The following is a 14,450-nucleotide window of genomic DNA, read 5'->3' as shown; positions in this document are numbered from 1 at the left end:
TACAATTAGTAAGTTGTGGTTTCTCAGGCATAGAAATCACTCATGGTGGATTATAACTGGCTCCTCTGGCTGTAACGTCCAGTTGGGAACTTGCTGCTTCCAAAGCACAGGATCCTGACATCTGCCCTGTGCAATCCTGGGCACACGCACTTCGTGCAGGCGAAGTAGCACAGCAAGTAGACTCCTTTTTTGTGAGCAACAGATCCTGAGGTTTTCCTGGCTGCAACCACTCTCAGGAAACCCAGCCAGGGACCTCAGTGAATTATGCTGTTTCCGCATCCGGCGTTGTGGGGCCAAAGTGAGATGCTTTGCACTCACATGCCATGAGTATGAGGCCCAGCTCATCTTTCTTGCTTCGTGTTCTGAACTTCTTAAAACTTGAGGATGCGAGGATGCTCGTCCAAGCGAGGTGGCTGCTGTGCCATCCCGGCCTTGCCTGCGGCGGATGGCCCGTATGGACCTCCTCAGCGCGCCCATCACCCCAGCTGCCTGCTGGCAGCCCAGTCAGACCAGTAACGGGTGGCTCCTTGGCGTGGTCCTCCTGGCGCTGGGTGTCCCTTCCGCCTCCTGCCATGCACAAAGCCCTGGGGTCCGGCCGCAGGACCCTGCCGGGCGTTTCCTCTCCGTGGCGGTCTCTGTGTTGGGTCTCTAATACTGTCTTAATGAAGTTAGGTGGCTTTGGTAGATTAACAACGTTAGGCTTGTACTTGGGCTAATTTTTAGCCAAGCTAAATGTTGTAACAGGTATATTAAACTTTTCATTAAGAAAGCAAAGAGTAGTTCCAGTAGGAATTTTTTTTTTTACTTTTTTATTTATTGTTCCTAAAGGCCATGATTTAGGGAAATGGAATACTTTGCTAAGGTTTTTATCCTGTTTCATTTATGGTTCATAAAATAGTGCATATAGAAATAAATCCAGGTCAAAATTTCAAATTTGCTAACAAAACATGGGAGTTCAGCACTGACAATTACTGTACCTAAAAGCCCCCTGGATCAGGTGTTGTTTTACAGTGTGGACATTTTAATTAGGAATAAAAATGTTGATCTGGATTTAGTAGTAGAATCTACAAAGCACAACTATCTGCCTCATTTTACTGGGTTTTACTGGTGTGAATTTTTTCTATATTTCTCTTTCCATCGCCTTTCTTTGTTTTGTTTGTATGTATGTGTACATTGCTATTGATAACTAAACACCTAAAGTCCCATTGATTATAATAATATCATGAAGCAACTAGTTTATCCCGCAGATAGGTAAAGTTTGAGCACGCCTTCTGATGGGGGTCCCTCGTAGAAGAATTGAGGATGACCGTAATTCCTTCCTTTTCCCCATCGTGACCACGCGGAAGGTAAACGGGCGATAGGAATGACTGCCTGTTTCTGTGCTCGTATGGTTCTTTCCAAAACGAAACCCATGACTGGTGGCAGCTCCTAGGAAATATTGTAATATACTTTGTGACAGCCCCCTAACAAACAAACCAAGAAATCGTACTCTTGTCATTTCTGACAGTCACCTTAGATTGTAAAAACACATTTTGAAAGATGTGTGACTTTTAAGAAGATGATGTCCTTTTAATATGTAGGATCTTCAGAAAGTACCCTTTTTAAAATTAAAGCACGTGCCACAAAAACACGCATTCATAATCATAGGGGTCTTTGTTTCAGTGCCTGCGGTACTAAATGCTAAATCAATAAATTTAAGATCTGTGTTAAGAACTGCAGCGCTACTGGAGTAATGGAGCTGATTCTTTTTCAGCATTAGTTGCAAGCGGTCTTTGTTCTGCCGGCATGCCAGAGCGCTGCCTTCCATGCAGGCTCCGTTTCTGGCTGCCTTCGTCCTGAGGTATCAAGTTTAAAATGGTAACTTCTTGATTTATGAAGAACTGTTCTAATAATTTTTAAGCCTTTATCGTTTCTCTCTGCTTTAGTGTTTGTTCATGGTAACAAAAACAATAGTGATTTGACAAACATATAGACATAACAATAATAGGAAATGCTTAAAGTCATCGGAAAACATTTTCTTAAAAAGAATAATAAAACACAAATAAATGTCTTTTTGAAGGGAGTAAGAGGTTAAATATTTTCCCCTCTGAAAGCAGTGCTTTAAAAGTTTGTTAATGGCTGCTTCAATAAGGTGGCCCCTGGTATTTCTGCCAATGATTTTTTAATCTCAGTTCCTTGAAATCTTAAAACCGGTATGCATTGGAACTTTAATTTAGTAAGCAAGTTTGTTTGTAAATAACTCTGTATTTGATCTGAAGGAAATGATATGCTAGCCCTTGCGCTGGCGAGAACGCCAGATTCCAGCTGAGATGCCCTCAGCTGGAGCTTCCGAGGCTGAGCTGGCTCCCCTGGACGTCGCAAGTCTGAAATTTGCCATTACTGTATATATTTGGGGATGAAATGAAACCACTGGCTACTCTTGATTTTGGAATGTTCAGAAACCCAAATTTCAACCCAAATTTTTTGGACGTCACCCAGGCCACATCAGGAGCTGCAGCAGAGGCTGGCAGGAGTGCCGTGTTCCCGTTGCGGGGGAGGCAGGCTTTGGAAAACCTGATGGAACTAGCGGTGCATGTGAACGCAGAAGATAGGCTTTTCAGAGGGCCTTCCCGGGTGCCGGGTCCCTTGCTAACGGTGCATAACCCCATTCACAAAGCTACCAAGATCCATCATAAAACTAGCTCAGGTTTTTCCCCACTGCTCCTATCAGGAGACTCCAGAATCTCACTTTGAGTTTAATCGTTCCTTCCCGTGGAGTGACCCAAAGGTATGGGTGCTGTGCGACCGGGCAAAGGCAAGCGCGAGCCTAGGGTGGTGTATTTCTGGCAGGGAAATGGAGATCCTAACGCCGTCATGCAAAGCCTTAATAAGAGATATAATGAAAGTCATTTGGAAAATTAATATTGTTAAGCCTTAAAAATGACGAGTAATATTCATTTGGAATAAGAAGAACACATTTAATATTAGAAAATAATTAGTATCATATGTTTACAAGCCTACTGAATATTTAAACAGTGACCACATACCACTTCATGCCTAGGAAGGCACCGTTGAGCCCTGAATGCTGTGAGTTGCTCTCCCTTTGGTTTCCTGGAAAGCCTTACCCAATGCCTCTGAAAATCTCCGGCAAGGGTCTATGGACACCAGCACTGGGCAGAACAGGTCTTTACTGATAGCAGCGTTGGTTCAGCATTTACAAGGTCAAAATCAGAGAAAAAAAAAAAAGGGGAATTCCAAAAATAAGTACTTAAAATAGGTTCTCAATTCCAGAGCCCCAATAAGCAATTTGTTTTAATAAGTAAGTGGTTTGTTTTGGTTAGTTGACCACCAGCAACTTTCACTGAAATCAGTGTCACTGGCTTGGATTTACAGTTCTCCTAACTACAGGATTTTTTTTTTTTAAATGCCTAAATAAGGAGTTAGTTTAGGTCACCTACTTTATTTTTGCATCTTGATCCCAGGGAATTGCCCAAAAACGGCTATGCAGTTATTTCTGCATATTTTATTAGTGAATGATCGCAGACCTGCTTGATATCAGACCAGAATAATGACAATTTTATACAAGTCTTTCTGTTGTCTTTTACCAAAGCAATTCTTTGCAAGGAATTCTGGAAATACTAGTTATTGTTTTCAGCATTGTATTTTCAAATTATTTAGGAATTTCATTTATGTGCAGTTGATGTGCATGGTTTTTCTTCTAGTTGTTCCATTTGTTATTTAGGTCACTCAAGACTGGTCTGCATAGCAGTAACAAAGCAAGTATTTCCCCGTTTTATACTGTTTCCTGATCCACTGCCATGTCAGTTGGTTACATAGATTCCTTCTTAAGCTCTCAAGAATTCTGCTTTTCAAAAGAAAGTAACAGTGGATGGTGGGCATCTTGCAGAAAGGGTTATTTCATTGCTATTCACATCTTTGGTTAATTCATTAATATGATTTAGTAATTAAAACAGAATAAAAAAGGACCATGGCAGATGTGGACTCATACCTGATAATTATTCAGGACTGGATCTAGTTATGTATGTGTGTGTGAAACCAACATATTCGTAATGTTAAACTGTGGGAAAGCCCAGGGGGTTTCATATATTTCTACCATTTTGCCATTTCTACCATAAAGTCATAGACCTTGAAGATGGAAAGGATCTTTTAGATCATCTGCTCTGTTATCTTGCCTATGCAGAAATGCTCCTGGCAGTAAGCGGCTGATCCTGTACCAAATACATAGGCAGAGGATTTTGAGGGGGGTTCAGAAGGGTGATTTCCAGGATTATTCCTCCTTCTGCTAATATTCAGTACAGTCTCAAGTGTCCTAGCTCTTCTTTGGGGTAACTTTTCTATCAAGAACCCATCACCAAGACTTTGAGGGGGGGTTATGCTATTTTCTTCTTTTTTTCCTGATTATTTCTTCTTTGATCTTTAAGAGACTACTAATAGTATTTATTCTTGTTAATAGTAGAAATGTTCTGTGCTTCGCAAAGTCACCCAGTATAAAAATGGGGACCACTATTTAAGAGAGCTAAGACCATAAGACTTCACAGAAAACAATTCTGGTGAACCACCTCTTCATATATAGCTGGTTTGATAGATCAGATAGTGACTTTAGAAGGGCTACATGAAAATTGAAAGACTACAATATTTAAAATTTAATAAAAAATAGAGTAAATCAAAGTAAAGTCTATAGTCAAACTCCTTAATTGTGATGCATTTGCCGAGTTTCCCTCTTCCATCGTCGGCCCTGCTCTGATGCCATATGGTCTACCATGGAACATTTAACTTGTCAGATATAATGGATTGTCCTGGAAGCAGATTTTTGCTTTGAGCGTTCGGCTCCTTTCTTGCATTTCACTCTCAGCTCCAGGCTGCAGGATGAAGGATTGTGGTGGAAATGCAAAGAAGAGACACACAGTTGATTCCCCTTAAGAGAGTGACCTATATGCCACAAAATTTTACCCACGTAAAGAGGCATTATCCCTGTCACTGACCCTAGCAGGCTGCATGTCAGAACCGTTTAAATTTGTCTGGACTTAACAGATTGTGCAAATGTTTCAGAATCAAGTGCTTAGGAATAATAAAGGCTTGTCATTTCAACTTATGCACTAACAGTGCAGCTCGCCATGGCCAAGGGATGAGTATTATTTATTGTGACCTACATGTAACCTAAGCTGCCTGGCTTGTAGACCTTGTAAATTAAGTTCATCTCCCAAGGCTACTGAAACTTTAAAAAAACATTATCTGATAAGGAACCCGAATGCCCGTTATTCTCCGTTTTGGAAAGCAGAGGTTAAGGTTGGAAGTGACCACCTCTGTGGGTGGGCCAGTAACAGTTAATTCTTGTAGATATTTTGTGTCTTACAACAGAGCAAATGAACATTTTTCATTTATACATTTGTACCTGTATGAACGTAGGGATTCTGGCATATATGGAAGAGGGGACCTGGTTGAGCAGCTGTGACTAACCTGCTTCCCCTGGTGGACTCTGAAGCCTGAATAGACGTGGCAAAGCTTTCCGTTATACAAACGTCCCCAAGTAATCTTTGAAACGAACATGACAAACAAGTGACAAATCCCTCACTGGATCAATTCTTTTATATTTCCTCTGACTTAAATAAAATAGAAAATAATGAAATGTTGACTAAAAATGATAGGTAATGCTGCCCAGTTTTGGGAAATAATTCAACAATTTAGGATAAAAATCTGGTCGCGCTAAAGATACTCAGTTTTATTGCTAATATTAGCGCAGCCAGTGTTTCACCTGTAGAGAATAACATACATGTTTGTAAATCAATCTGGATTTACAAATCCGGTTCAATTTAGCATTCCTTTCACATAGAAAGTTTGCATTGAGGAATGATTTTTTTTTTTTTTTTTTGCATTAAGGGTCACTGCGTTTGCATTTAGGAGTGAAAGGTTCTAAGCAAAACTGTAGTCTAGCAGAGGTGAAAAAACCCTCTCGCAAAGACGTTTTTCTTCTGCGTAGGAATCAGCATTCCCAGATTTGTTTTCGGGACAGAGTTTTTCTCCTTTTTGACCTGACAGCGCGGGGCAGTGTGGGTACTGGTGCTATGAGTTTGCCAGTATTCTCAGCCCAAATTCATTTTTCTGAAATGTTTGGGAAATGTCAGTTCTCAAGTGTAAAAATCTTATTAGGGTATGCATGCCCTCTGCTGGATATTACAGATTTGAGACTACTGGGTATTTCATAATATGTTACACTATATGTACCAGAACGTTCCTGCTGCTTTGCCATACTCTTGGAAGCTCGTAGTTTGTTTTGTCTGTTTAGCTAATCCAAATTATCCAATCCAAATTGTTTTCAAAAGGTCAAAATTACGCCAACAATAAACACCAGAAATTTTTCTTGATTTTCTATACTGAGCAATATTGCAAATAAATAGCATTTCTATTGAAATGTACAATTAATTATTTAATCTCAAAATATGCTGCACTATGAGGTCCTCAGGTGGTGCTATCTGCGTGTGCAGAGAGCGGGTGAAGACAGGGGAGGAAACAGGAGACAAGCAGCTACAGAGATATTGATGCTTTTGACAAAAAACGAGTTGCAAACTGTCCTTGCAGTCAGACTTTTAAAACGCGTCTGTGTATGCCTGTGGTCATCGTTTCTTTCTTGCCTTCTTGTAGCTTATCGGGCGTGCTGCGAGCTTAATTTTTGTTCTGGGCGCAGCGCGGGTGTTAGCGAGCGAAGCCCCCCCGTGCCACGCGCTCTCCCTGTCTGGGGGGCTTTTGCTGCGCCAGGAGTCTTCGGATTGGTGTGGTGGTCTTGGTTTAATGCAAAGCGTAAGCAAAGTACTAAGACTGCAAGTTTTCTGTCACTTTTGGATGAAATGCAGCCCCCCCCCCCCGATAAGACTGAATTCTGTTTATCATGATTAGATGTAGATTGGAGCCACAATCGGAAAGATAAGGCTTTTGATCTCCTTATCCCTTCCCGTGTCCAACATGGTTTGTGTTAGTAGCCTTTTAATAAATGCTACTAGATAGGGGGTGGTTTACAGACCAAAGATTTAAAGCCCAGACTTTGGCTGTATCCAGGTTTATTGTCCTCTTTCAATTCTTTGTCTTTCATGGCCTGAGATCCTTATCGACCTTGTTTGTAAGTGATTCTGTTTGCATGCCCGAGTGAAACCCCAGGTTTCCAGATACCTGATAAAGATCTGCACTGTGGTCCCAGAACAAATGATGAGGCATCACCCTGCCATATATTTCAATTTAAAATAGCCTTATGAGGCTTACTTAGGATAAAACAATAGCCAGTATTTTACGTTCAGTTCTTATATGTTGCTTTCAGGCCTGACGTATTATTGCAACATGCTTTTATTTGTCTCATAGGTTTATGAAAATGTTGCCCATTTCTATTATTCTGATTCTCTAGTATTTTATAGTGCTTTTGAATGTTTTTGTTTTCTAATGCCTGTCTTCATCCCCTGCCCATCTTTTGACTATTTTATGTCCCAAGAATGAGAATGGTAAGACGTGGTGAGTGGGTTTTTGGAGAGTTTTCATTTCTTTTTGAAATAAATTTGTCTATATGCGGAGTTATACAGGTGTTCAGACTTAGATGATGATAATTATTTCCTTTAGACTTAAATTCCGTGCGCATAAGAAAAGGAAAGGAGACTAAAGATGCTGATGAAGTCAGATGCATCTTCACTCTAAATACAGGATGGTCTCAGATAAATGTTCTTCCAACCCACAGCTTTGGAGGTTTGGTGCGCAGTTGCTCGTTAGTGAACATGGTCGTTAATTTGAGATTAGTCTCTGCGAGACAAATGTAGAGGTCCATGATGGTGGAGTTTCTTTCAAATTTCTTTACCTCATTAAATGTAATTCCTTCAAAGGGCATTGAAATAACTGTTTTGTTTAAACACCTAATTCAGTTGTGAAAGTTTGTTAGTCTTGTATTCTGGTCTCAATCGGTGCGCGTTCGTGTTGTGAAGCGCCTTGACGTTCCTTGTCCCCAGCACGCGGTATTATTTACTGGTTGCACGCTTGCAGCCATGCCTAAGGAACGGCAATGCCTTCCTGCCCTCTGACTAGGTGCAGAAGGTGCTGAGCGCCTGGCGCAGAGGGTCGAGCACGCCTGCTCCTCGCCGTGTTAGACCACTCTCTGTCCTGCAACGCAGCTGTATAACCAAGTAGTAGTAGTGCTGCTTATAAATTCGTCTGTGCTTAGAGCCCTAAGCAAAGTCGCACCTTTCTTTTATAGGGCGGTATCATAATCTGTACCATCTAATTGATTTCAGTGGGACTAGGCAGAGACTAAGGGACCATTTAATTTAGGTCTGGTAGAATACGGTCTTCGATGTACTGTCTTCGCGTTCTTATTTTTACAGTGTCAAATATAGTTTTGTCCCAGCTATTTCGTTTTAAGGGCACGCAAGCAGGGAAATCGCATCTTGCCCTCTAATAGATGCTATTATTTGGTAGATTACAGAAATAGATGGAGCAATTTGCCTCGGTCTTTTGCTTTGGGTCCCGTTTTCATGAACCAAGATCAGTGGCAAAAAATTAGTCTTGCATTTTCATGTAGTGACTAGATATAGTTATGGATAGGAGCGCGTCCGGAGCGAGAGCTGCGCTCAGGACCGCGTCGCGGAGGCTTGGGCGGGCAGCACGGGCAACGCGCTGGCAGCGCGGGGCACAGCTCAGCATGCACAATGGCAATTCATATTAAAAAAAAGTATAAAAAAAAAATATATATGTATTTACGCGCACACATATATGTAGTGCGTGTGCATGTAAGGAAGCAGTTTGGCCTTAGGGATAGCCAGGAGTTGACCTTGCCCATTAGGCATAAGCGCTGGACCAATGAAGTGAGTCAGCGGTGAAGCACCACTTTAGCTCTGAGTTTCCTTGCTTTGGGTTTACTGAAGTCAGATCTGTAGCATTATTTTAGAATAGGTTTTAAGATTTAATTTCCTTTGCATTTTGATGGTACTGTTTTAAGAAAAAAAATCTCCCTCTGTAATAGCACTTGCTGTGGCATCATAACGTCTCTTTAAGAACCATTACTGTTTACTGCGCATCAGTGTAAGTGGCAAAATCCTTTCATGTCAAAAAGATCTCCTTCCCCTAGCACTGTGCCTCATTTTGGGGTGTGATGGCATGAAAATTACTGGGATTAATGCTATGCCTTTAGCTCTATATCTGGTTCGTGGACGCTACCTTAGATCAGCTGCTGTGTCATTTTTACTATTTGGTGAATGTTATTGCACAAACTTTGCTCAAAATGTGTCGGCTTTTGCCTTGTTGTCTGTACTTCAGGCACAGCACAAAGCATGAAATAGCTCATTAACGTGGTACTTCCATCACCATCGGATAAGATTCATTGTAATGTAAAATACAGTGCTCAAAACCTCATGGAAAGAAGTGGGATAGTTTGTACTGTGCGTCCTATAGTGGTAAGCGCGTTGCTGTTAGAGAAGTACATATAGAGAGCGTATGTCCAGCCCGGGCAGCCAAACGAGCTGAGGTAGGTTGCAAGAAGAGGGCTGCTAGCCTTGTGCCTGGTGGCAGCGGGTCCTGCGGAGCCCGGGGCTCCCCTGGGCGTTGTGCTGCCGCTCGATCGGCGGGGACGGATCCAGGCCCCGGCGGCGCTGCCCGGCGGGTCCAGCACGGGGAGGGTATAGGGGATGTATAGGAGATCTCAGAGAGTGATCTGCTTATAGGCATAGGCTGTATCGTGTGCAGTAGCTCATTTATTTCATCAGGGTTTTTCCTAGGCTAGTGTGTAATTCTATACGGATTTTAGCACGGTATCTATGCTAAAATTAGTTGGGTTTTCCAATCTCTGAGGCAAGAAACCCCCTAGGCCTGACAGCCTGGATGTCCGCTGTCAAAAGGTACTGTGCAGAGCTGGTCAACCTGTCAAACAGAGCCTGGAGCCAAAGACCCGAGAAGGTCTTCACCACGCTGGGCACCGCTGACGTGATTCCTGCCCTCCTCTCTCTGTAGTGCCCAGTCCTTCGTTTCTCGTGCAACCAAACTTCAACAAGCGTTAGCAAAATTTAAAGGCAAGAACTGTAGATTATTAAACTGCTTCATGATCCTCATAATAGTGCAAACAAACCCTGCTGCAGCTGATAATACATAAATAATGTGTCCATTATATAGAGACGAATGTGGAACTGTAAAGTTCAGCCCATTCTGCAGTTGCTCAGAACTTTTTCCAAAATTAGCTCTCGGCTTCGTGATTCTCATGCCTGGTCGTACTTCAAAAGTGAATTCTCCCTTAATTTGTCATTCTCTTTTAGAGGAATTAATCAGTCGCCCGTCAGTATGCACTTGAGACACAGGACATCGGAAGGAATGATAAATAAGAATTTTGAAAAATGTTAGAAATGCAATAATAAAATAAGAAATAAGTTTAAGCCAAATTGCAGACCTCAACAGATCCAAATTCTGAGCCACTCAAATTCCAGTCCCTAATGCAATTACTGTTTTTTTTCTTTTTTTAAGCATCTTTCCCGTCTTTCAGTCTAACCAAGAGCTAAACCCCAAACGTAGGGCGTTGGGAAGCTGAATTAGAATATTCTGGTTGAACTCATCTCTAAAAAAAAAATACGCCAAACATGAAATCAATGCAAACATTGAATTCAAATCGTTTATAGAAATTGCTTCACTTCCTTTTTCTCTGCAGATGGAAAGGGTTGCCTCACGCCTTCTCATTCTGCCTGCCAGAATAGAGACGAGGTGCCCTATCTCCCGGGGCAGGGGAAAAGAGAGGGGGGAATCAGATGACTTGCATTTGTGCTCTGGAAGTTGCTTAAATTTTCTACTTAATTTGATTAATTTTTCAAAGTACACCATGGAGAGGCAAGTGGCTTCTTTACTGATTGATTGGCAATCCTGTGCTGCTTTATTTTTTGCAGTCAAACAAAAATGCAAGCAAAATATTTATGAAGCAGTCGTTTTAGTGTCGTGAAGATAATCAGTATTTTTTTTTTCCTGAGGTGTTTAGAGAGCATAGTCTTTAGACTCAGCGTGTTTGTCAGAAAACAGGAGCTGCATGTAGTTGTTTCTTTGTCTCTCCTTTGATTGGCATGCATTGTGTCGATTAATTGAGTACACATATATATATATATTTACACACACGGTAAGTTATTACTCCAGATAATAATGAAGGTGCTTTTTCTGCGTTACCTTAAGAAAAAGAGTATGCTCCAAAGTTATTAAGCAGCCTTTGTAGGTCAACTTCTTCTACGAAGCTTTGCTTCAGTTGTCAGCTCGTGAAGCCACGCACCGATATATATTTTGTTGCGTGTGCCGAGCGCTAGAAACAAATGGCACGTTTTAACATTTGGTCCTCTAGGTAGAAAAATTAATCAGACGTCTGACAAGATTTGTTATCCGTCTGTATTTCAAGCTTCCTTTTTTTTTTTTTGTCTTTCTTTCTTTTTTTTTTTCTTTCCTCCTTTTTTTCCTTTTTCCTCCCCCGGCTTCCGACAAACGTTACTTAACGGGGCGCTTTCGGGTTTTAAAACCCGGACCGCGGCGCTGCGTGGCCGTAAAGGACCTGCACGATGAATGCTACCCCTCATGCCTCTTTTGAGTAGTTTTAGCCACGGGGCTTGGCGCTGCCACCCGTTGTCTCTGTGCCAAAAAAGATCCGCAGCGGCTGCCGCATTCTGGTACTAGAGGGGTTGGGTCTCGAAATTTCTGCAGCGAGCGCGCCGCCGCCGCTGCGCCCGGGCGCGGGGGGGAAAGAGGAGCCCCGCTCCGGCCCCCGCCAGCCCCGGAGCCGCGGGGCGCAGCCTGCCGCGGGGCGCAGCGTCCCCGGCACGGCCGGCAGGCGCGAGCGGAGCGGAGCGGAGCAGCTTTTGTGTTTCGCGAGCGCGTAAGCGGGACTTAAAGAGCCCGCTCCGGCGTGTCCTCCGCGCCCTGGCGACCTGTGCGAAGGCGCGCCCGTGAATTTTAAGCAGAAAATCGGCATCGAGACGGTAGCTAATTCGAAATGGACGGTGTATACGAGAGAGGGTGGTTTTGGGGTTTTTTTTGTTTTTTTTTTGTTTTTTTTGCCCCCCTACAAGACGAAGTGTCATTACAAAAAAGTAGGATAGTTTCATAATGGCGGTCGATAGCGACAAACCTACGGGCGTGTGCCTTTTTAACGCTTTCTTGACTTTTTCGCCATCTTTTTTGTTACCCCTCCTTAATAGAGAAGGCAGATTTGGAGCTGCGCGTGGGAACAGCAGCCGCAGCGGCGGCGGCAGCACGCCGCAGGCGCGGGAAAGTTCAAGGCTTACGCTCTCAGAACGAAACGCGTGCGCTCGTGATCGCCAGAGCTACCTGCCTGCTTGGTGGCGAAAGCGGATGCTGCAGATGAAATCTTTACAAGGAGTATAATCCTTAAAAAAAAAAAAAAAAAAGAGAGAGAGAAAAAAAAAAAAAAAGGTCCGTCTCCCGCTGGCTGCTGCGCCGCTTTGGTACCTCGCAGGCTTCGACAGAGTGCTGGACGGGTGCCCATTGATGTCATGGAAACACTCAAATTACTGAGAATGATTCATGTCTGCGCTGTTCTCTTATCCTCCCCCACACAAACACAAGTAGATTTTAACCCTGACAACTTGTAATTTGCAGCGGGTTTATTTTTGTATCGGGATAAATATTTTTTAACAACTGAAATTAAGACGAGGCTGCCCGCGCCTGACGCGGTAGGAAAGGGCGGCCGCTGACACCCGGGCAGCGACGAGAGGCGCTTTCCGAGCACCTCGCGCTGCCGCCTCCGCTCGGTTCCCCTCAACCCTCTCGTTTTCGTTTGGGATTTCCCCCCCCCAAGCCCTCAGCCCCTGCAACGCCCGTGGGCTTCGGCCCCCCTGGGGTGATGCGCAGTAGCTCAGGTAACTCCGGGCGGGCCGTCGAGACGTTTCGTTTTTCAGGTCTCGGCCCTGGACTCAGGGATTCGCCGTTAAACGTGCAAAAGTGCACTTTTCGATCTTGAATTATTGGCGCCGAGGCCCCCGGCGCGCTCTGCATCCGGCTGCGGAGCGAGCGAGCCGTCAGCTGCGCGTAAGCGCGCCGAGGTGCTGTCAGAAGTTATCATCACGCGTGGACCAAGCGCCCTACGAATCGCGGAGAAATTTTGGAGGCTCCTGCGCGTCGGTCGTGAGCTTGTGTGGGGAGACAGCAGCCACAAGAAACAACTGCGCAACGAAAACAAGCTTCTTAAATTACGTTGAAGAGGAAAGATAATGTTTTACTCCAAACCGCTCGCAGCGGTCAACCTTTGTCAGCAGTACCTCTAACCCGAGGTCAAACGTAGCAGCCATATATTAAAGGAAAGGCTCGTAGAGTCGGTTAAAACGCGTCTACGCCACGGGGGGAATGACTTAAATTGGCTCTGTCATCCTTTGTCGGACGAGCCGGCCCAACCGCGGGCGCGCTATAAGATTGGGATCACCTTTGGACCACCTCGCTCTGCTGCGGCGGCCCGGCCCCTCGGGCGCGCCGGTTCGGTGGGCCGCTGTTTTCTGGTGACCCGCCACCTCCAAAGGCAGTACCGTGGGTCTTTTGGAGTGCAACTGTTCAGCGGCTGTGGTAGAGGCACCGGCTTCCCCTGGGGGTGCTGCCGCGTTTCTCGGGCGCGAGCTCAGCTGTAGGCGCAGAGGTGCCCCGCGTAGGGTCCTCGGCGACTAGCCTCTCCTGCGCTCCAGCCTATAGTAACAACTGGAGTTTTATGGATCATTTTTACGGTCTTCTTGGGTGTTTTGCTAGGTAGCACCCTCCCGGCCGTGGTTACCCTCGCCGTAAGGGTGGGCTTTGGGTGCCCGGGTGTTTTGTAGGAGCCCCCTTTTGCCGGGGCTTTGTCTCTCCGGCACGCGGTGCGACGCTCTCAGCTGCGACTTCGTGCGTGGCGGCAGCCACCTCTTTCCTCCTCGGTTTTGTTCTAGCCCAGTCTTCCCGCCGTGGAAGGACCTTTCTTCTCCTTTTGGCGCATGGCATAACTGTAACCAGTCAGGCTGTTGGATCCGTGTTATAAAAATAAAAGCAGAGGCGCTTGGGGCTGGCACGGCGTCTCGGCAGGCGCTGGGCCCCCGTCCACGTCCCAGCGCCGCTGGCGCGGGCACAACTTTGGTAGCGCAGGGCAAATTTCCGGCCGGGTGTCTCCTGCGCGCGCGAGGGCATTGGCTCCCGGACCGGGGCGGACGCGGTGGTTGGGCGCGGGGCGGGAGGCGGCGGAGGAGATAACATACGCCTCTTTTGATGTCCGTTATAATTTTTATTCTTTATTTATTTTTTATTACCAGGTAAAACAGAAAGGGGTTCATACTCGTCGTATGGAAGAGACTCGAATTTACAGGGTTGCCACCAGGTAAGTGGAAATCTGCTTTGCAGAGAGCCTGCGATAAGTAGCCTGATGCGTGAGGTTTGTTTCCTCAACTTGTTCATCCTCGAGTTAGGCTCCATCAGGCGCAGCAGCGTTTAGCGAACGT

General features: G+C 44.8%; 1 protein-coding gene across 35 annotated transcripts in view; it reads left to right on the top strand.

Moving 5' to 3' along the window:
• The window catches only part of LOC138064405 (transcription factor 4), a 235,535-nt gene that overhangs the window by 95,253 nt on the left and 125,832 nt on the right, over window positions 1–14,450 (top strand). For all 35 annotated transcript variants that reach the window (XM_068926726.1, XM_068926746.1, XM_068926745.1 and 32 more), the window contains one exon: window positions 14,265–14,329. In XM_068926726.1, the coding sequence (XP_068782827.1) occupies window positions 14,265–14,329 (65 nt within the window). The remainder of the gene's footprint in view (window positions 1–14,264; window positions 14,330–14,450) is intronic.

The sequence above is a fragment of the Struthio camelus genome, chromosome Z, assembly GCF_040807025.1.
Source record: "Struthio camelus isolate bStrCam1 chromosome Z, bStrCam1.hap1, whole genome shotgun sequence".
Lineage (NCBI taxonomy): Eukaryota > Metazoa > Chordata > Aves > Struthioniformes > Struthionidae > Struthio > Struthio camelus.
The sequence above is the reverse complement of the archived record's forward strand: the minus strand, read 5'-3'. Positions and strand labels throughout refer to the sequence as shown.